General features: G+C 47.9%; 1 protein-coding gene across 1 annotated transcript; it reads right to left on the bottom strand.

Annotated features, from left to right (window-relative positions):
* Positions 1–6535: 6535 nt before the first annotated feature.
* Positions 6536–23364, bottom strand: LOC138503014 (zinc finger protein 84-like). Its single transcript, XM_069622445.1, has 2 exons — positions 23206–23364; positions 6536–8579 (listed from the first exon to the last, which is right to left on the bottom strand). The coding sequence occupies exon 2, from the start codon at positions 7897–7899 to the stop codon at positions 6691–6693; it is 1209 nt and encodes a 402-aa protein (XP_069478546.1). The 5' UTR covers positions 7900–8579; positions 23206–23364; the 3' UTR covers positions 6536–6690.
* Positions 23365–23661: the final 297 nt, after the last annotated feature.

Here is a 23661-nt window from a genome sequence, read left to right as displayed (position 1 = left end):
CGGGTTTCTGAGCGGCCCCAGCGCCGTGCGCCTGATACAGCGGAAGTGGGGGGAAAGGATCCCGCACTGAGGACGGCTTGTTGTCTGGGGGGGGGGCCTGTGGGGCCGAGCGGCGCTGGGACCCACGGATCGCCATCGGAACGCTACCCGTAGCCCTTCGAGGGACACCAGAGGACCCAGACAGCAGTGACCTGGGGACGGAGAGGGAGAGTCCCCTTCCACCGCCCTTCCACTGCGGCATAGGGCTGGGTCTTAGGGAACGGAGCACGGGCTCCGTGCGAGAGACTAGAGGAGCCAGGAGAGGCCCCGCACTGTGGAGCATGTCGACAGATTCCGATGTCAGTAACCCGTGAGTAGCGGCCCCACATTTCCCCCCCCCCCCCCCCCTGCGGCAGCAAGGATAGCCACAGGAGAAAATATAAAATGAAAAAGCCGGAGCCGGGCTAAGAGGAAGCGCCCCTGTTCCCTTTTTGTGGCAGACAGGCAGAGGGCCCAACGGCTGGATCAGGCCCCGGACTACCTTAGTTGGCCCAGCTGGCAGACGGAGGTCTGTTCTACAGCCGCGGAAGTGCCCCACAAGAGATAGGCGGCCTGCGGTCCCTGCTACGCCCGGCCTGGGAGGGATCCAACGCACGCACCCTTGGCCGGTGACTCTCTGGACCTGCCTGCACCTAGGAACGGTGGTGCCGCAGAGTTTACATCTGTGCTGGGCCGCAACCGGGGACCCAACATTGCCGGGGACACCCCTTGGGCCGCCGCTGGCGGTAGCACGTAAAGCTAAAACCCAACTTGGCATAGGTGAGGGACGCACTCGAGGAGTGGTTTTATAGCCGGCCCAACACAGCTGTCCAGCATTCACACAGATACCCGCGGAACAAGGCGGCAGGCACACCGGCCCTGCGAGACGTGATGTCTCCATCTAAAGCTAAACTCAAAAACTCAATAATGGACACTTACACAACGGTCAGACCTAAACAGCCGCAGCTGCCCGAACCCACTAGGGGTGAGCCAGCACACACAGGTGTGGTACCTGATAACACGCAAGTCCTTCAAGCCATCGCAGAGCTCCGCACCTCCACTGAAAGCAGGTTTCATGAAATAAAAGTGGACATGCAACTCATGCGCCAAGACGCATGCAACTTGACAGAAAGAGTAAATGTCAATGAGACCACTCTACAGGTTAATGTTGAAAACACTGCGGATCTGAAGAAGCGAGTCCAGGAATTGGAACAAAAAGTGTCGAGACTGGAAACACGATCCGAGGATGCAGAAGGTCGGGCTCGGCGCAACAACATCAGGATTCTAGGGGTTCCCGAGGACATGGAAGGCCCGAACCCTACAGAATTCATAGAAACGATGTTACAACAAGAAATTGGGGCAGGGAGGCTTTCGCAAGGGTTTTCAGTGGAACACGCCCACAGGTCTCTTCAGAAGCGTCCACCTCCAGGCTCATACCCACGACCGATTATTGCCAAAATCCTAAACTTCCGCAACAGGGAGATAATACTGAGATATTCCAGAGAGGGTGGAGAAATCAAGAGGCAGGACTCTACAATTGCCATATACCCGGATAACACCCCTGCAGTACAATATGCCAGGAACTCATTTATACCGATTAAGGCGAGGCTGCGCAAACTTAACCTCAAATATATGTTGCCTTACCCTTCTCGACTCAAGGTCCTCTATAAAGGGAAAGCAATTTTCTTGGAAACTCCGGCCGCGGCAAATATGTGGCTTGAACACAATAACTTAGCGGACGATGGCGAAAAACTGCCTCAAGCTGAATAATAGATGTAACAAGAAGCATCAACCGACAACATAGACCGCTGATTTTGCACACGAGGCATGAATTGGTTGATCAACCGGCAACTATGACCGTAATACTCGGATATCAATATTGGGCAGAAGAGCAAGACATCACAAAACGACCAAGTCAATGGCAAACAGGCCAATGGCCCACCCCTACGAGACACGTGCAGGTCACACTCCTGCACACCGCCCATGCCGGAAAGCCAGGAGAGGCTCAGAAAGCGTGGGAGCCCCTGAGTGCTACAGGCTCACTGTAACTGCTGGGGGCAGTTTGCAGTTACGCAGTCCGAACTGCTTGTTTGTCGGACTGCCAGTTCATAGAGTTGTTGGTTTAAGCTGCATTCGTTGTTGCAGCAGTTCTAGTTCAACACCACAATCTTCATGCAGAACGAGGAATAAGGAGGGGTGGTCTAGACATTCAAGATGCAAGACGGAAGGTGAGGAGGCAGGGGGGAAACGAAGCCCCGGGAGGAAGTGCCCTAAATATGGCAATGCAACTCAGAATACTAACCTGGAACGTGAGAGGGTTGGGGTCATATCTACGCCGGAACAGGATCAGGTCATACCTGCGCAGGAAAAAAGTAGACATTGCACTGCTCCAAGAGACTCATCTCTCGATGGAGGACCAGGCAAGGGTGAAGGAGCACTGGGGAGGACAAGGTCAGGGGGCCCCATATTCCAAATTTGCTAGGGGGGTGTATACTTGGATCAACCCAGCGGTGCCCTTCCAGACGACAAGAACTGAAGTAGATCCGGAGGGGAGGTATCTGATGCTGTGGGAGTGCTGGAGCAGGTAGAGATCTGCATAGTCAACACATATCTTCCAAACCACGGCATTCCGTCTTACCTAGCTAGGCTGCAGATGAAACTGGCGGGGCACAGTGATGGCCTGTACATATGGGGAGGGGATCTTAACTGTGTGAGGGACGTGGACCTAGATAGATCTGAACCCCCGCAGAAGCAATCGGATAGAACCTCTAGGGTGCTAAACAACCTGCTGGAACAGCTAGACCTGGCAGACGTCTGGAGGGATCTCCATCCCACAGACAGAGGATACTCACATTATTCCTCCCCACACAATCTCTACACAAGAATCGATTACATGTTTATAGACAAAATGCACCTGGCTCAGGTGGAATCAATACAATACTTGGGTAGATCGATTTCGGACCACTCCCCCCCCCTGTTAATGCACTGGGCTTTAAAGGGCCCTAGAACCCCTATCCCGCTATGGCGAATGCCCACAGAGGCTCTGACGGACCCAATATTTAAGGAGGAACTTGGAGACAAACTGGTAGAATATGTCACCAACAACAGTGGTAGTGTAAAGCGCTGGAGCACGGTATGGGAGGCCCTAAAGGTAGTAACGAGGGGAGAGGTTATAGCCGGGACAGCGGGTGTCAGGAAAATGCTGAGGAGGGAGCTGGAGGAAAGGGAGGAAGAAATAAGGCTGGGAGAAACTAACAGTTCTGGCACTAGGGAGGAGGAGGAACATTTGCAGGAGGCACGGACAAACTGTCAGCAGGCGTGGGGACGACTAGCAAAGTTTGACTACACAGCACGCACTACCAGGGCACACATACAAGGCGACAAGCCAGGCAGGTTACTGGCTTGGCTTTGTAGGCGAGAACACCCACAACACCCAGTGACCGCGATAAAAGACAAGACAGGTCTAAGGAGAACAACCCAGCATTCGATCAACACCACATTTGCTGACTTTTACTCTACATTATACGCACATGGCACCCAAGTCCCGCTGACAGATATAAAAGACACCCTAGAAGAGATAGGACTCCCTAAACTGAATGATCAACAGCGCGACTCACTGGAAGAGGCCCTCACCCCAGAGGACATTTCAGTAGAAATTAGCGCCCTGTCCACATGCAAGACTCCAGGGACAGACGGGCTCCCCCCGGAGTTCTACAAAAGATTCGAGACAACACTGGTCCCATTACTACATGAGGTATTTCAAGAAGCTTATGAGACAGGAACCTTACCCAAGACCATGAGGGAGACTCTTATAGTCCCAATACCCAAACCACAAAAAACAACCGAAGATTGCAACTCTTATAGACCTATAGCAATGCTGAATTATGACAGTAAGATACTGACCACCATCCTGGCCAACAAATTGTCCAAAGTGATAGGCAGTCTGGTTCACAAGGACCAGAATGGCTTTGTGCCCGGCTGCAACACAACTGCCAATTTGCGACGGCTACAGCACATCTTAGCACACACAGCGGAAGGCCAGGAACAGATGGCAGTGATGTCATTGGACACCATAAAGGCATTCGACTCCATCTACTGGGAGTGGTTGATAGAGGTGCTAAGGGAGTTCGGATTCGGGGAGGGATTTGTGCGCGGGGTCAAGATATTATATAACAATCCCAAAGCTAGAGTGAAAACGGGCAAGTGCGTATCGGAAGCCTGGGAAATACAAAGAGGCACCAGACAGGGCTGTCCCCTCTCCCCCATGCTCTATATACTGGGGTTGGAGCCAATCGCTATCTATATAAGGAAACAATTCTGGGATGCTGGAATAAGAGTAGGTGGGGGGGGGGTTTCACGTTATCTCGCTATATGCGGATGATGTCCTAATTTACCTAACAGACCCAAAAAATAATGCCTCTACAATTTTGGAAGTACTGGATAACTTTGCACGGTACTCGGGGATACACTTTAGCAGACAAAAATCCTGTATGTTCCCACTGGCAGGCCTGAGGGGGGTGGAAATAGACAGCCTACCGCAGGTTGGGATAAGATGGCAGCAGGACATGTTTAAATACTTGGGGGTCAAGATCCGACACACACCTGAACTCACAAATGAGCAGAACACACAGGCGGTATCCCAAGGGCTCCACAACTCAATGAAATTTTGGTCAAGGTTACCGCTCTCAATGATGGGAAGGGCATCGATAGCAAAAATGATTATATTGCCACGTTACCTATATTTCTTCCAAACCATCTGCCACTACATCAGGCCACCTTTCTTCCGAAAGCTAGAAGCTCAGATCAGAGACTTCATATGGGGAAAAACACGCCATAAACTCACATTGAATGTTTTAACCCTCCCCTATGATAAGGGGGGCATACAACTCCCGGATTTTGAAAGGTACTACTTGGCGGCCCAACTCAGCCACGTCACTAAATGGCTATCAGATGAGGTCACCAATGAAACCGGCCTACTGAGTGAGCTTGTCAAACCCATGTACCTCAAGGAGATAATATGGGCACCCCCGGATCATGCCGGAGGAGCTCCCTTACTGGCCAAACTGGGTAGACTGGTATGGGAAAGAGTCAAGACCATCACACATCTAAAGAACCCCTATTCCCCTGATCCGCCAATAATGGCGAACATGAGAACGACTCCAGCCGTGGTTAACATACTTAGGCAATGGGAGGGATTGGGTATATACGCCTGGGGAGACATGTACGAGGAGGGAGAATTTAAGGATCTGGAATCACTGCACGAGATGGAGGGTCTACCAATGGGACAGTTCTTATGGTATCAGAAACTCAGACACGAGGCTAAGGAGAGATGGGACGGCTGGCCAGAGGAACCAGCAACGACCCCCCTAGTGACAGAAATGTACAACCTGAGCGACGGGTGGAGGTCAGTGTCGAGAATCTATGCGTAGCTAAACGATAGGCCCAACCCCCGCGGAGCCACGTTAAGGACCAAATGGGAGACGGACATCGGTGAGGGGTTATCAGACAATGAGTGGGAGAGAGCACTGAAATTCCCAAAGTCAGTGTCCAGAAACGCCAGGTTCAGGCTAATCCAAGCAAACGTGCTATACAGAACGTACATGACCCCAAAAAGGGTAGCAAGCTTCAAACGGCAGGCAGAGGCACACTGCCCATGGTGCACTAGTGATGAAGCAGGCCTGATACACATGTTTTGGGAGTGTGCAAAAGTGGGCAGTCTTTGGGCCAACGTTAAACAAGCACGTGAGAAGGGCGGAGTAACCCGATATGAATGGACAATGACCGATATGAATGGACAATGAAGGAATGTCTGCTGGGCAAATGCCCCAGGCTAAGCAAGATAAAACATATTGTCCGGGTGATGGATATGGCATGCATACTAGCAAAAAGGGAGGTGGCAATGTCATGGAAGTCCAAAAAAGGCCCACAATACATGAGATGGAAAAGGGAAATGGAGCGATGGACGGCTGCAGAGACAGAAGCCTGGGGATCGTGGACTGTGAGGGGTGATGGGGACACCAACGCTAAGTTTGAGGCATGGAAAGCTGTGGTGAGAGACATGTTCCTACCATCCGACGACATGCCCCCATGAGGCCTAGAAATGTGATGAATGGCGCTCAGCCGCAAAAAATGCATAGCTCACAATAAAGAGAAGGGGGTGACGAGTCTCAAAGGGAAAGAATGCCAACCCCACCCGTCTCCCACCTACAGGGACATGGACAGGCCACCAACTTGACATAAGGTGCTACAGACTCCATAATCGTTGAACATGAAGACAGTTTATGTTTAGTTAATGTTGTTATTTTGTCCTGAGGGATGTTTCCTTCCAGGAAATAATTGAATATGTATTAAAATTGCAGAATGGCGGAGATAATCAGTTGGAAGGGAAATTGTCACTGATGTAATGTATATCTTAAAATGCCAATAAAAATATTTTGAAATAAAATAACTGGCAGTTTGATCTTACAGTGAGATAATATGCTCTGCTTCAAACACATTTTGAGAAATCACTTCAATGGTGGGTTATCAATTATTTTATTTTATGAATTTCCAATGTCACCACAGTTCACGGAATTCCTTGAAAGTCTTCATTCAGAACATGTCTATGGCTCATCCCGTGAGCGTTATCACATTGATAACATGCAAGTGTGATTTCTCTGGTGCATCCCTAGTTCACCTTATTGCTTGAAAGACATTGCATTCTGGTTTCTCATCAGTGTGATTTCTCAAATGTAGCACAAGTTGATCATTTCGCTTGAAAGCCTCATCACATTCAGAACATGCATATGGTTTCTCCCCAGTGTGACTTCTCCAATGACTCAATAGTTCACTCTTTGTCTTGAATGCCTTAACACATTCAGAACATGCATATGGTTTCACCCCAGTGTGATTCATCAAATGTAGCACAAGTTGATCATTTCGCTTGAAAGCCTCATCACATTCAGAACATGCATATGGTTTCACCCCAGTGTGACTTCTCTGATGACTCACAAGATTACCCCTTTGCTTGAAAGCCTCATCACATTCAGAACATGCATATGGTTTCACCCCAGTGTGACTTCTCTGATGACTCACAAGATTACCCCTTTGCTTGAAAGCCTTATCACATTCAGAACATGCATATGGTTTCACCCCAGTGTGATTCATCAAATGTAGCACAAGGTGATCATTTCGCTTGAAAGCCTCATCACATTCAGAACATGCATATGGTTTCACCCCAGTGTGACTTCTCTGATGACTCACAAGATTACCCCTTTGCTTGAAAGCCTTATCACATTCAGAACATGCATATGGTTTCACCCCAGTGTGACTTCTCTGATGACTCACAAGATTACCCCTTTGCTTGAAAGCCTTATCACATTCAGAACATGCATATGGTTTCTCCCCAGTGTGATGTCTCTGATGACTCAATAGTTCGCTCTTTCTCTTGAAAGCCTCATCACATTCAGAACATGCATATGGTTTCACCCCAGTGTGACTTCTCTGATGACTCACAAGATTACCCCTTTGCTTGAAAGCCTTATCACATTCAGAACATGCATATGGTTTCTCGCCGGTGTGATTTCTCTGATGAATCAATAGATGACCCCTTTGCTTGAAAGCCTTATCACATTCAGAACATGCATATGGTTTCTCGCCGGTGTGATTTCTCTGATGACTCAATAGATGACCCCTTTGCTTGAAAGCCTCATCACATTCAGAACATGCATATGGTTTCCCTCCAGTCTGATTTATCAATAGATTATTTGTTTCTGTAGAAGCTTTGTAACATTCAAAACGTTTATGTTCTTTCTCTTCGGTGAGAAATCTCTGATGTTGCCATAAATAACCAGTTTCATTGAAAGTTGTATCACATTCAGAAAATTCAAAGGGTAACTCCATTGTGAGGGTGTTATTTTTTGAAAAGCGATTTCTGTGTAAAGAGCTTCTTGTCCAATTCAAAATATCTAAATAACGTCTTAATCTCTCGGGTGGCCTCAGCAAGTCAGGTGCATTTTTGTACACATGAATGTCAATAAAGAACCTCAATCCTCGGCCAGAACAGGCAAGTCTGAAAATAAAAAGCTTGTGCTTGCAACCTTTCCCTGTCCAGCGCAGTTTCTAGACTTGTGGTTTTTGTGGTTTGGGGCTTTAATCCTTAGCAGCTGCCACTGGAACATCAGCACCACAGCAGGGGCGCCATTGATTCTGAAGCATCAAATCCAAAGCTGGTGTTGAGCACCTTTTTCTTACTGCATGTGGTTCAATGCATTAAAATGCCCAGCCTCTACTTTAAAGTGGCAGCCATTCTTATTAGCCTCTCATCAGTGTAGTGGACACAGACAGTACTGACTGGAAATAGGAACTAAATGTTTCCTCCAAAATCAATAATTGCACCTTTTTTTGTTGTCAAATGTCTTAAGTCTGTGAAATATTTTTCCCACAGGAAGAGACTCGAGGCTGGTAGTGCTTGTCATGAGCAAGAAACATTTCCAAGACCCAGCTATCAGGGGAAACTATTTTTAATAAACACAAACTTTTAAAACCATTTCACTGTTTTCCATGCTTCCTGCTTTGTTGCCCTGTTTGAAAGAAAAGGAAAAACAGGATTAGTGTTCCATATGTGATAAATACATATTTCTTGTTTTAAAAAGAAAATGTGAAAAAGCAAAAAAAGCACTTTTCAGAGTATGAAATCCCGAACTTCTTCTGAAATGTCTTATGGACACTGACCTAAATGGATAGAGTAAGGCACCCTTAATATCATGGAAAGGATTAACACATACATTCCCACATCACATGGCACATAAATTAATAAAGGCGTGAACCACTAGCCCACAGCCAGGAATAATACAATGTGGTGGTGTGTGGTCGCTATAGTCTAAGAAATGGCCAACCTGTCAGTCAGTCATGGCGGGTTTTGTCAAGTTTAAGGTAGAGAGGCACTCTGCACTACCCAGTTTATTGATTACATCATCGATCCATGGCATGGGGTAAGCGTCAAAAGGAGAAATGGTGTTAACCTGTAGGAAGTCAATACGAAACCACCATGAGTGGTTGGGTTTTGTGGCCAAAGGGATCGGGAAGGGTCAGGGACTAGAAGAGGGCTCTATAATGTTGTCTCTTTATCTTTTTCCTAGATTCTGGGAGTGGATAGGGTTTTATATGGACTACCTTTCCCTTTGGGGTTCTGATATAATGGAACGTGCCCTACAAGCTTTTTGCAAAATACATTTGGGAAAGAACTAACAAGATCACCCAGTCTCTCCGTTTCTCCTTTGGGAGATTCTGTGGAATAAGGTCTGTGTTACCAACTTCCTCTGGTACCAAACACGCTAGAATGGAGGATGTGGAGGCCATGGGATTTTCCTTCCATTCTTTTCATAGTTTATATATCATAGAGGTGGGTCTTTTGTCTGGTTGGGCAACATGTACCTGTGCACCTCTTAGGGCCCGTGCCACTGAGACTAGTTTTTTTCTCAGGAGGATAGCTTAGAATAGCTTTATGTCTTGGGAGGATAGCTTAGGGGCAACATACTCACCTTGGAAGCAAGATGACACGGAGCAACACAGGTTCGATCCCCGGGTCCGCGCTTAGAAACCTCTGGGTATTTACTAGGGTCATATGATCCCTTAGTCAGGTGGCAGCCTGGGACAGAGGAGTTGGTGCTTCTGTTCTTTCTTCCCAGGTTTCTATGAGCATGTCTAAAACATATCGGGGCTCCCTACAGTCGAGTAATTCAAACGGAGAGAATCCAGTAGATGTCTGAGGAGGCTTTTCTTACTGCGAATAGGGCCCAGGGTATCCTGCGAACCAGTCTTTCCCATTACTTCCTTAGAATTGTCTTAATGGTTTTATTAAATCCCTCCACTTATCCGTATGTCTGGGGGTGGTAAACTGAGGTTCTCAGAGTGGCGATAAGTAATTATTTTATCTCTACAATCAGTTGACTCATAAAGTTCTTTTCCTGGTCTGTTTGAATCTCCTTGGGAATGCAAAGAAGGGGTGGGGGGGGGTCCAAAAGCAGAGGGTGGGTGAGTGGGGTGTCGGGGGTCCATGAGTAGAGGGTGGGTGGGAGTCCAAGAGCAGTGGGTGAGTGAGGGTCCCCAAGAGCAGCAGAGGGTGGCAGGGGGTCCCCAAGAGCAGCAGAGGGTGGGTGGGAACAGGGTACAACAGCAGAGGGAGGGAGGAAGGGTGTGTTAGGAGGTGGTTACATTTACTTCTTTGAGTTTACAATCACATCAATTCAGCTGCTGCCATGTAACCTAGTTACCAAGGAACCTTTGTTATGATTAAGCAAAGGTTCCACATTCTAGCAGCAGAGAGAGAGAGGATTGAGAGCAGGAGGACAGCCACAGCTGGGGGCCTTTCTCTTGGATGAACTAAAGAAATAAAGCCTCTCTATAAAGACAAGCATCAGCGTGAAGTGTGGTCATTTACCTATTAACATTGGCGACGAGGATTGGGCCAAGGAGAAAAGGCCCCCAGCAGCAGCAACACTGCAGCAATATTGATTACAGTTTGGATGCAAATGGACGGAGTGTTACACTAGATGTGTTGTGTAATAGCAGGCGAGAAACACGGCCATCCTCCTGGAGCGGAGTAAACCAGCAAAGCATTTTGGAGCGGAGCACCAAGAAAGAAGTCAGTGCCTGGCAGTGGAGAGAACCATTAAAGCATACTGGAGCTGAGCACGAATATAGAAGTTCACGCCTCCTCACAGCCGAAAACCTGGCACCCTACCTCCTTAATCCTGCCATTCAAACCCCCTCCTCGAACAACCCCGATACCTTAGCTAACACCTTTAAGGATATCATCACGTCAGCTGTGGATGCCATTGCCCCCCTAACTCTCAAAAAAGCGAAAAAAGCCAAACATGCCAACTCCTGGTTCTCCAAAGAACTCTTTGATCAACGTGCGCAGAAGAGGGTTGCTCTTTCCACATGGAAAGCAAACCCGTCTGAAGCCACTAATAAAAAATTCAAAGCCATTTCCAAATTATATAAGACCAACATCACTCGAGCAAAGGCTGCCTCCTTTAACACCAGGATTGCTGACGCTAAGTCAGGCTCCAAGGAGCTATTCACCATCTTCAGGGAACTCGAAAAACCATCTGCCCCCCCTTCCTCCATCATCAAAGATGATAAATGGTGTAACAACATTCAATCTGCCATGCTTGAGAAGCTCAACACTCTCCAAAGTAAAATTCGTGGCCACCAAAAAGCCCTCTCAGAGATTATAGCGAACATGCATTCTAAGCCACCTACCAAGACCACGTCCGCCCCGCTATTCGAATTTAAAAACATCACAGAGCAAGAGGTCATCACCCTGCTCAACTCCATTAAACCTTCCAACTGCAAAGGGGATGCATGCCCCGCCAGCCTCATCAAGGATTCCGCACCTAGCCTAGCCCCCTTCCTCACAGCTTTTATCAACTCATCCTTCCAATCAGGCCATGTCCCACCAGGACTTAAGGAAGCTTGGGTTCGCCCACTTCTCAAGAAACCCTCTCTCGACCCAACCGTCCCCGGTAACTACAGGCCTATTACGACTGTACCGTTCCTGCTCAAAATCCTGGACAAAGCAGCTTACCTGCAAGTCCAGAAGTTCCTTGAGGACAACCGCCTCCTCGGTCTACGACAATCTGGGTTCCGCCCTCGCCATGGCACTGAAACGGCCCTCCTAGACCTGAAAAACCAAATGGACGATCTCAGAGATGCAGGCAAACCTGCCCTTCTACTGCTCCTTGACCTCTCTGCCGCGTTCGACCTGGTCGACCACAATACCCTGTGTCACCACCTAGCCACACAAGCCAACTTCTCCCCTAAAGCCTGCCAATGGATCACCTCCTTTCTCAAAGAAAGGGCCATGAAAGTCTTTTCTGAAGTTGCTGCTGCCACCCCCAGCCTCCTCACCTCCGGTGTCCCCCAGGGGTCCTGTATCGCACCTACTCTCTACAACCTCTTCACGAGGCCACTGTTCAGCATTTTGGACTCCCTGGGTATCTCATACACCAACTATGCGGACGACACGCAGGTACTCATCCCACTCACAGGCGACTACTTAGCGGACTCCAACACCCTCTCCTCTATATACTCTACCATCCAATCCTGGATGGCGGAGAATTGGCTTTGCCTCAATGGCGAAAAAACCGAACTCCTCCTTATTGGCTCACCTTTCACCCTCGGCAATCTGGGAGAACAGTACACCTCCTTCACCATCGATAATATTCCAATCAAAGTCTCTAACCATGTTAAGACACTCGGAGTCTACCTTGACTCCGACCTGTCAATGGACAGACAGGTCAATGCCATCGCCGCCTCCTCAGCCTACTACACCAAAGTCATCAACGCAACAAGGCCCTTCCTGGCCCGTCAAAGCAGCCTCACGATTGCCAGGGCCATCATCGGGTCAAGACTTGACTACTGTAATGCCCTTCTCGTCGGGACTTCCAACAAAAACATCGCCAAACTTCAGCTAGCCCAGAACAATGCTCTAAGGGCAGCCACCGGCACCGCAAGGAGAGACCACATCTCCGAAATCAGAAGGCAAGTGCACTGGCTCCCTGTTAAAGAAAGAATTGTCTTTAAAACTCTTGCCATCACCCACAAATGCATTCACGAGCTTGCCCCCCCCTACCTGACGAACAGAATCACCAGGCACTCCGCCACAAGACCGCTTAGATCCTTCTACGCCAACACCATTGTCAGGCCTACCTCGCGGAAAGTGCGTGCTGGTGGCTCCAGTTTCCCCACCCTAGCAGCCACGCACTGGAACGCCCTGCCACCTCACCTCAGACTCATCGAGTCCCACCTAGCCTTTCGCAAGGCTATCAAAACCAGACTCTTTGCATGACTTTAACCTGTTTCTGCCTATATGCCTGCTAACCTGTAACTAAGAGCCTCCTGCACCTGAATGTAATCTTAAATCTATGTATCCTCTGTAACAGCGCCTCGATGCCTCATGGGCTGCAAGTGCGCTTAACAAATGCAAATAAATAAAATAAATATTGAGGAGGTTGGATGACCTGTGGATCACAAATTGGATCACCTGTGGATTACGGAGGAGGCTGACCTGTGGATCACAAATTGCAACTACCACAGACAGCGCTGACAATATCAGCACAGGTTCCACCTGAAATCACACCTTATAAAATTTAAGTACAAGTAAGTGACAGTGTGGCTGTGTAAGGTTTCCTACCTGGGGGTGACATTAATTAATTCATAACATGGCAAACGTCCCAGCCCCAATTTTCTTCCTGCCTACACCAGGTGAGCCCAGAGTGCGTTGGATAGACTGGAAAGAGGGTTTTCAAAAATATGCACTGGCAGCATTTGGACCCAATTTCTCCAATGAGCGCAAAGAGGCGCTCCTATTTCACTGTTGGTGCCGCAGGACAGGAAGTGGTCAAAAAACTACCAGAACCTCCAGACATTCCTGATGGGGGTCCATATGAGAAAACATTAGCAAAATTAGACAAACACTACTGTGTTGAAGAAAATATAATTCTTGAAAGGTACAAATTTGCCACGAGAACTCAAAAAACTGGAGAGAGTATTGAGGAATTTGTAACTGCTCTTAGAGGTTTAGCCATCAAATGTAGATTTGACCATTGTCGAGATGAGCATGTCAGGGACCAACTCATGATTAAGTGTTCTAATGATAACATCAGGAAGGAGTTATCGAAGGAAAGAAATCCTTCTCTTGATAGAGCAATTGAGATAGCGAAAATGATAGAACACACAGACAAATGTATACAAATGCTGCAAGTGGATAATACATCTCAAGATAAGCCCAAAACTGATGACAATGAAGCTGCCATACATAAGGTTTCGAGAGTGATGCAGAGAGGTGCGGCAACTGCGCCTCGCACTTGGCAAATGGGTAGGAGACCTGAGGGTCGCCAAGGTCCCTTTACCAGAGCATGGGGACAAGGATCATCTACCAGAGGATCGCCCAGTGAGAATGTTACATTCAGGGGTGGCAGGGACTCTGGTTATCCTAGAGGTGCATCAATTAGGAGGTGTTTCAGATGTGGGAGTCTATATCACAAAGCATCTGACAAAGAATGTTATGCATCAAACATTATATGTAATTAATGTGGGGTCAGAGGACACATGGCTAGATGCTGTAGGAATTTTTATACCGCCCCAAGTCAAATACATGAAGTCAATGCAGATCAAGAATTTATATCAATTGATGATGCTGGTAGAGAAGTTATATTTTCAGTCAATGCCATTGATGGGAAGGTCAAGAAAAAGAAACCATATGCAACTGTGTTAGTTGGAGGGGTGCCAGTATCAATGCTCATGGACAGTGGAGCAGATTATACTTTGATAAGTGTGCAAGTGTGGAAGGAGAAATTTGGATGTTGTACATTGTGGGAGAATGTAGTCAGAGCAAATGCTTATGGAGATGTGCCCATAGAAATTTTAGGGTGCTTTGAAGCTGAGCTCCAATTCAAAGACAGGAAGGCGTTAGGGACTATCCATGTAGCCAACAGAGGTGGAGAGCTGTTGTCCTGGAGCGATCAGGCAGAGCTCAAGATAAGACTTGAAGCAAGCCACCCAGAACAGGTTTTGACTGTTGAAGGTGGAAAATCCGGTGGAAAATCGGTCTCGAGCATTGTTATGGAAGGGGCCAGAGGGCATATGAGTGGCACTAAGTTAGGGTGCTTGAAGGGATTTGTGCACAAAATTCGTTTGAAAAGGGATGCCATTCCCAAAGTTGCCAAATTACGGACCATTCCCTTGGCCCTGAGAAAAGATGTAGAGAGTGAATTGAATAAAATGGAAAGTGAAGGGGTGATAGAGAGAATTGATTCCTCAGAGTGGGTTAGTCCTATTGTAATAGTGAGAAAGAGCAGTGGATCCCTGCGGATATGCATAGACCTTAGACACCTGAATAAAAATGTAGTGGCTGACAAATTTCCTTTACCCAGAATAGATGATTTATTGGCAGGGGTGTCTGATTCCAAAGTATTTTCTCTTATTGACCTCAAATCTGCATATCACCAAGTAGAATTACACCCTGATTCGAGAGATCTCACAGCTTTCATTACCCCTATTGGCCTTTTCAGATGTATAAGAATGCCATTTGGATTGATTTCAGCAGCTAGTGTATTTCAGAACGTCATGTACAGATTACTGGGAGGAGAGAGAGGTGTCATGTGTTACCAGGATGATATGCTAGTATGTGGGAAAAATGAAGCAGAACATGATAAAAGGTTAGAGAGAGTGTTGAACATATTCAAAGAGGCTGGCCTTACAGTATCGTTAGAGAAATGCATATTCAAAACTGACAAAGTTGAATATCTAGGTCATGAAATTACAGGTGAAGGGATCAAACCCAAAGAAAAGGCCATAGAAGCTATTCGCAAGATGGAAGCACCAAAATCCAAAGCAGATATACTATCTTTTCTAGGTCTGGTTGAATTTTATGGCAAGTTTGTTAGAGGGTTGGCAAATTTGTCAAGGAACATGAGGATGTTGACTCGTAAAGGCGTTACGTTCAAGTGGAATGAATCTTGTGAGGAAGAGTTTGGTAAGATTAAAGATGCTATAGTTAATGCACCCATCTTGGAAACGTTTGAAGAAAGTAGACATTCATTACTATTTGTGGATGCAAGTGACTATGGTATTGGGGCAGTCCTAATGCAGGAAGATCAGGAGGGCTTACACACCATAGCATTTGCCTCTAGATCTCTCAAAGGACCTGAGAACAGATATTCAGTGGTAGAAAAGGAAGCATTGGCTTGTGTCTGGGGAGTGGAAAAGTTCAAAAGATATTTGTGGGGCAGAGAATTCACAGTATGTACAGACCATAAACCCCTAATAGGAATATTTACCAAAGGTGGTCTGGAGGGAGTATCCAGATGCATCATGAAGTGGGTGACATCCCTACAAGGCCTGCAATATGATATGCTTCACATTAGTGGTGAAACCAACGTAGTTGCTGATGCCTTATCCAGATCAGTAGTGAGAGAAACAGTGTCTGAGGAGTCTCCTCTGACTCGTGAGAAAGGTGTTGAAATATTTCAGGTTCATGAGTCAGTAAAGAAAGAGGAGTGGGACAATGCATGTTCAGAGGATGAATTGTACCAGAGAGTTTTAACATTGGTGACGCAGAACAGAATAAGAAACTATGTTGGTGATTTAGGCGGGTTTGCCAAAGTTAAGGAAGAACTCTGGATTGATAAAGGATACTTACATAGAGGACATCAGATGGTTGTACCTATTAAAATGAGAAAATTAATAATTGAGCTAGCTCATGTTGGGCATTTGGGACTGCCTAGAACCAAAGGCTTGGTTAGAGCAGAATTTTGGTGGCCTAATCTTGACAAAGACACTGAAGAAGTGGTCAACAATTGTTGTGATTGCATTGAAGGTAATAAGGGTCTCAGGATTCAAAAAGTACCCATGACTGTTAGAAAGCCATCCACAGTTCCATGGGATGAGGTTGCTTTAGACTTACTAGGGCCTTTCAATATCAAGGGTGGGAGAGACACCTATGTACTGGTTGTCATAGATTTATTATCCAAGTGGCCCGAAATATTTACACTAAGAGACATATCCAGCAGTAGCATCATTAAATGTTTGGAGCAATTATTTTGGAGAGAGGGATTCCCCAGAAAGTGTTTATCAGATAATGGGACCCAATTGGTTTCCAAGGAATTTAGAGAGTTCTTGAGTAACCATGGAATAGAACAAGTAACCACTTCATTATATCATCCCCAGACCAATGGGTGTGTAGAACGCTTCAACCGCACTCTCATGGATGCAATTAGAATTGCGGTAGCAACAGGAGGTGACTGGATCAGGACCATAATGGAGAGAACATTCCAATATAGACTAGCACCACACAGTGTTACGGGTGTATCCCCATTTGAACTATTAAGAGGGAGGAAACCTAACTCACACATATGTCCAGGCTGGATGGGAAGGTCAAAATTCGTAGGAATAGACCTGGAGGGAGTGAGAGAGAAGATATTTGAATCTGGCGTCATATCCAAGGAGCAATATGACAGGAAGAATGCTTGTAGAGAATTCAGTCTTGAGGAAGGTGATTGGATCAAGATCAAACTTCCCACCAAGGTGCGCAAAGGTGCATCCATATTTTCACAGCCCAAACAAGTTGTTAAAGATTTGGGATCTTCGGTGCTTGTTAAAGGGGGTGGGGTCTGGAACAAGGAGAGGATAGCAATTTGCAAAAAAGGTAAACAACAACTTGTAACTGCACTGCAAGGTATTTAAAGCAATTTAATTATTTCTTCATATAGCGGTGTATCAGATACTATGTAAATAATGAACTACTTATGTTCAATGAAATCTATTATCTAGTTTAGGCAAATACTTATATTTTGGTAAAAGGAAGGGAGGTGTTAGGAGGTGGTTACATTTACTTCATTGAGTTTACAATCACATCAATTCAGCTGCTGCCATGTAACCTAGTTACCAAGGAACCTTTGTTATGATTAAGCAAAGGTTCCACATTCTAGCAGCAGAGAGAGAGGATTGAGAGCAGGAGGACAGCCACAGCTGGGGGCCTTTCTCTTGGATGAACTAAAGAAATAAAGCCTCTCTATAAAGACAAGCATCAGCGTGAAGCGTGGTCATTTACATATTAACAGGGTGGGGCGAAGGTCCAAGAGCCGGTGGAGGGTGGGTCCAAAGAGGAGGGTGATGGTGGGTGGGGGGTTCGAAGAGCAGGGTGATGGTGGGGGTCCAAGAGCAGAGGGAGTGTGGGAGGTAGGGTCCAAGAGCAGAGGGAGGGCGGGTCGGAGGTAGGGAGGGTCCAACAGCAGAGGGAGGGCGTTAGGGAGGGTCCAAGAGCAGATGGAGGGTGGGGGGCTGGTCGGGGGGTTCCAAGTGTATAGGGAGGGTGCAATAGCCAATGGTGGGTGGGTGGGGGTCGCCAAAGTGCGACTTGGTTCCCAATGGAACCAAGGGCAGGGGGTGTCAAACCCCTCCCTCACATCCTGCCTACACTAGACTTCCAGGCGCCTTTGGCAGGGCTTCTGTTCAGAAGCCCGCCAAAAACGGCAAACAAAGAAAAACCAAAGGTGAGTGAAACTCATGAAGGAAGACTCGAGAAGGAACCCTTAGTAAATAAAATGGCGAAAAACACGACCGGGGTAAAGGTCCTAACTATATTGCCCGGCGGGTTTAGGGTTAGAGCTAACATGCATCTTTTACTGTTACCGCGTAAAAAGGTAACGCAGTAAAGAAAGAAAAGCGTAGTAGTATAGCTGTGCGTATTAATTTACACGTATAGGCCGTGGAGGAAGCCAGTGAGCTCACCTGTCTTCTGAAAGAAAAATTAGAGTCCAGGTAAAAGCCCAAAGTTTTGACCTCTTGTCAGACCTCGATTTTACTTTGGAGGGTCACAATTTTGTTTGCTAGGGCGCTTTGGATTTCTGAGCACCAATTTCTGTCTTTAGTACAGGTGTCAGGAGGTACTATGGGGGTTTCTACTTCTTTCAGGATGGAGAATAGTTCCTTCATGTTTGATTTCGCATGGGATATGCAAGTCATGAGGTGCGTTTAGCCACGTAAATTTCTTTTTATAGAGTGTGGCTAATTTTGAGAGTTTATTTGCGGCTGAGGGGGATTTTTTCCAAGTGGCCTCACAGTTACTTTTTTGCTGCCTTACACTTTTGAGGAATGGTGTGTACTAGGTGCGTATTCGGTTTGCTTGGTCTCAGTTTAAGGGGGGCAATTAGGTCCAGTGAGGTGGCCATGATCTTATTATATTCTTCAACCAGGGTCTCTAGGTCCAGGTTGTCTGGGAGTGTATTAAGTGTAGGAAGTAGGCTCGGGATGAGTCTTTCTGCTGTCATATTCTTATTGTTTCTTGTGAGGGTGGGCATGGCCCTGATAGTGGGTGGGGGGGGGTTCTGTCAGTCGAAAGCAGGAACGAGACCAGGTGGTGGTCGGTCCAGACTAGTGGTGAGATATCAGTAATGTTTGCTAGACAGTTTATCGGCTACCCAATCGAGTGTTCTGCCTTTGGAATGTGTAGGTGACATACTTCTTTGCGGGAAACCTAGTTCCGAAAGAGTGTTGACTTTAGTGCTGGGGGAATGGTCTTCAGGATCATTGTAACCCATATTAAAGTCGCCCAAGGTGAGGACTTGGGTAGAGCTTGTAAGGTTACTGGAGAGGATAGTGTTAATATCTTCGTCAAAGGTGCCAATGGGGCCTGGCGGGCAGTAGATCAAATGGATGTTGAGAGTTTGGGTGTTGGTAAGTGGGACTTTGACTGAGAGTGTTTCGCAAGATAGGACATTGATTGGTGTTGTTAGTCTCAAGGTAAGACTGCATGTGTGAATGATGGCAACACCTCCTCCTCTGGAATTGGTACGATCTTGTCTCAGGATAGAGTAGTTATCTGGGACTGCCAACATAAGCATGGGACCTGCTGCTGGGTGTAGCAAGGTCTCAGTAATGGCAAGGAGGTCAAGGTCTTCCTTCAGGATCAGGTCGGCAATTTCTGTAGCGTGAGCTACTAGCGATCTGGCATTGATCAAGGCTCCCTTTATTTTGGGGCTGGTTGTGTTTGTAATGGTAGTGATGTACTTGTCCTGTGTTAAATCAGGAGTACCTTGAGCGGGGGAGCTGATTGGAGGTCTGAGGTTAGAGTTCAGGGGCAAGTTGGATTTTTTTGGTGGTAGATATAGGTAGAGTTTTGGAATACTGAGGGGCAGGCAATGAGCGGGCGAGGGGCTCATACATTTTGGCTAATCTGGCTCCGAGTCCTAGGTTCCTATCGATCGTAGGACGAGGGAGGCTGGTGAATTGCAGTGGTTGAGAGTCATTTATGTCTGGGTATAAGGGCTTGGTATTAGGCATGGTTGACTGTCTCGATGTGTGTCACTGAGGCGTCGTGCAAGGCTGTGACGCCAAGTTGATAAGGATCAGGATACAGGCAAGCAAGTTAGTAATTAGTGGACACATGCTCAGTGGTAGTGGCAAGAATATGGGGTGACCGGGAGTAAGCTTAGTTAACACTGGCTGGGGCGATGTGCGTAGGTGTGACACCTGGGTAGAGCAGTGCAATTTGGCTGTGAGGCAAGGAGAGGCAGCTCCATTGGGAAGAGATGTGTTTAGTGTTGCCAAGATGTGCTAGTAGCAATAGCTAGGGCAGTGTTTCAGCTAGATGTGAGGATACCAACACAGCAGGAGACACAGTGGAGTGCATAAGGTGTCTGGGGCAGTGTTTCACCTGAATGCGAGGGTCACAACATATCAGCGGGGTCTCACGCAACCTAAATGCAGTAGTACTAGTGAAGTTTAAAATCATCATATTGGCACAACAAAAGGGTGCCGCATTGCGCAAGGAATACCACTGTACTTTGCAGGCCACAGTGGGCATCTCGGCCGCTATAAGCATAACGAGTAGACCATGCAATGGAGAGTTGCTAATGCAAAGCCCACCACATGCTGATGATGATATTGGGCGGTCGTTCAGATCTGCAAGATAGAATTCTAATAAGGAGCCAGGTAGGCTAGGTCAGAAGTTCTGGCACCAGAGGCCGTGCACGAGTGTTATCATGCAGTGGTGATTGTCGCAGTACCCTGGCAGTGCAGCCCGGGCGTTATCAAGCAGTTCACAGGCAGTGCAGAAGAAAGGCAGAGTAATACATGGGGCACATGGAGCACAGTGAGGGGCATGCAGGAGCATAGGGCTACGTTTTTTTGGCGTGTACGTGGCGGCGTGGATTGCGGAGTGAGTCTTCAGTGGGAATGTTAGTTGGGGGTGGGCTTAGCGTCACAAGGCTTCCTAGGCTCATAGGGTGCGGGTGGGCATTAAGGGAGGCCGTGGCACACTGTATAGATTAGTAATGCTCACGTACTTATTCAGTGAGAGGCTCTTGAGACAGCGTGACTGGCTGACGGTCCGGATGGCGCAGGACAGGCTGGGACAGGCGGTGGCCTTGCATTCGCAGGCCTTTTGGGAGGAGGGCCGGCTCTCGCCTCCGGTGTGTGGTTGGCTGATTTCAGAACAGCTGCAGCCAATCACAGCCACGGTGGGCTGACTGGGCCATTTCGTGGTGGAGGCAGGGCGGCCATCTTTAAACAGAAGCCTTCCTCGTGTAAGGCAATGGTGGGCAATCTGAACAACATAGACATTATGACATAGACATTTAACATACATATGGGCAAAGACAATACAGAAATCATAATTATTTACAAGATTTACAAAATCTGGCTCAGGTATCCAATAGGTGTGACCAAGGGAAATTGACTAGACCTAAGGCAGCAGACTGAAGGGAGAAGCGGCAGTAACCTGCAAACTACCATCTGATAGCCAGAGAGCATGCAATTCCCTATACAAGAAAAGGGAGAGCAGCCGAACCCTGCAAATTAAAATCAAAAGAGAGACAGTATGTATGTCCCTATACAAGAAAAGGGAGAGCAGCTGAACCCTGCAAATTAAAATCAAAAGAAAGACAGTATGTATGTCCCTATACAAGAAAAGGGAGAGCGGCTCAACCCTGCAAACTACCATCTGGAAGCACTTTTGGACATTGCCAGCAAGATTATTGCATATATTTTAATTGCTAAATTAAATCAAGAGGAAATAGAATAAGTATTGCTCGAGTGTCAGATTGGATTTAAAAAGGGTTTATCCAAATATACTAACATTATGATTTTGAGATTTTTAGCAAACAGAACTGTGCTTTCAGAGACTTGAGGTTCACATTTGCTACACAGCGTTTCCGCCACAGCTGGGGTGGCTCTCCTTACGCTCCCGGGTGATGCGGCGGGTTTAGTCCGAATGGACTAGACCCAGATCCGCCTACAGTGGCTGCAGAATACGTGTCTACTTATAGTGCTGGCAATGAATGGAAAATACATATAGCATACATATGCTGCTCCATAATAAAGGTCAGCTCCTGCTAGTTTAGGTGGGGAATTGGGAAAGAACACATCCAAGTAGTGGGTGAATATATGTAGCTGGGAATATTTCTCAATAATAATAAGAATAATAATAGGCAAATCAAGCAGTTACGCTGGAAAATGATACATAAGCTGCTCCCACCTATGGGCGCAATAAAGGGGTTCCAGGCCGTTGAAATGTTGGGGTTCTTCGTTGACTCAAGAGATAGCTCCTATGGGAGCTAGGAAGTGGCAACGGATGAGCGCCTAGAGGCAGGATAGTGCGAGCAGGAGTGTCCAGGAGAAAGCAGGCGTGGCTGGGGGACAGAGCAGGCGTGGCTGGAGGGGGGCAGGAGTGGCAAGGGAGAGCAGGAGTGGCAAGGGGAGCAGGAGTGGCTGGGGGAGAGCAGATGGTGTGGCAAGGGGGGCAGGAGTGTCTGGAGGGAGGCAGGAGTGGCTGGAGGGGGAGCAGGAGTGGCAAGGGGAGCAGGAGTGGCTGGGGGAGAGCAGATGGTGTGGCAAGGGGGGGCAGGAGTGTCTGGAGGGAGGCAGGAGTGGCTGGAGGGGGGCAGGAGTGGCTGGAGGGGGGGCAGGAGTGGCAAGGGGAGCAGGAGTGGCAAGGGGAGAGCAGTAGAGGCAAGGGGGGCAGGAGTGTCTGGAGGGGGGGCAGGAGTGGCTGTGGGAGAGAATGAGTGGCTGGGGACAGCAGGATTGTCCGGAGGGGGGTAGGAGTGGCAAGGAGGGCAGGGGTGGCAAGAGTGGCTGGGGGAGAGCAGGAGTGTCCGAGCGGGGCAGGAGTGGCAAGGGGGGCGGGAGTGGCTGGGGGAGAGCAGGAGTGTCCGGAGGTGGGGCGGGAGTGGCTGGGGGCGAGCAGGATTGTCCGAGCGGGGCAGGAGTGGCAAGGGCTGGGGGCGAGCAGGAGAGGCCGGTGGAGAGCAGGAGTGGTCGGAGCAGATCCGATGCCAGGTGTTATTTGTGCAGCTCCTCCAGCAAGGGAGTGGCCAGCCCCCCAGCCAGCACCCCGATGTATCAGAGGGGCCCCAGCTCAGCTCCCACGGCCACTGCCAGCAATCTGCGACTTCTCGTGCGCAGCACGAACGCTGACACGGTGGCACACGCCGCGCTAGAGTGCTGTGAAGCGGGGGAGATCAACTCATGGCACATTATCAGAGCAATTACAAGGAATAAGCACAGGGCTACTGTCGGTGGCTCTGCTGCAGTGCGTGTATGCAACGAGTGCGTGTGGCCCAAACGCACCCCACCCCCCACCCACACTTAAGAACAAAGCGCCTGGCCTATAAAAAAGATACAACTGCATGCGCTTACCTCAATCAGCTCGCTCTCGATCTCCAAACCGTCCAGCAATTCCGATTCCCCGATCCCGGGCCCCAAAGCAGGTATGTGAGCAGAGAGGAACGACTGTGATGCAGGCAGCATGGCATGGGGAATGGATGGGGAGCTGGTACATGCTGGACATAAAAGAAAGACTGGGATAGGAAGGCCAAACAGGTCCAAGACAGGCAGAGAGGAAAGACTAGATTATAAGGCAAACAAATGTATAGCCCGAATGGAGTTGAGGAAAGACTGGGATGGGAAAGCCAAGCAGGTCCAAGACAGGCAGAGAGGAAAGACTAGATTAGAAGGCAAACCAATGTATAGCCCAAATGGAGTTGAGGAAAGACTGGGATGGGAAAGCCAAGCAGGTCCAAGATAGGTGGAGAGGAAAGACTAGATTGGAAGGAAAAGCCCAAACGGGGTTAAGTATTGCCCATTTGTTTTTTT

The sequence above is a fragment of the Ambystoma mexicanum genome, chromosome 11, assembly GCF_040938575.1.
Source record: "Ambystoma mexicanum isolate Mex_15411 chromosome 11, UKY_AmexF1_1, whole genome shotgun sequence".
NCBI classification, from domain to species: Eukaryota; Metazoa; Chordata; class Amphibia; order Caudata; family Ambystomatidae; genus Ambystoma; species Ambystoma mexicanum.
This window is presented reverse-complemented; position numbering and strand designations above follow the sequence as displayed.

What these genes read in the sequence shown, in the direction of transcription:
- LOC138503014 (XM_069622445.1), bottom strand. Translation starts at nt 7,899, where the DNA reads ATGGAGTTACCCTTTGAATTTTCTGAATGTGATACAACTTTCAATGAA.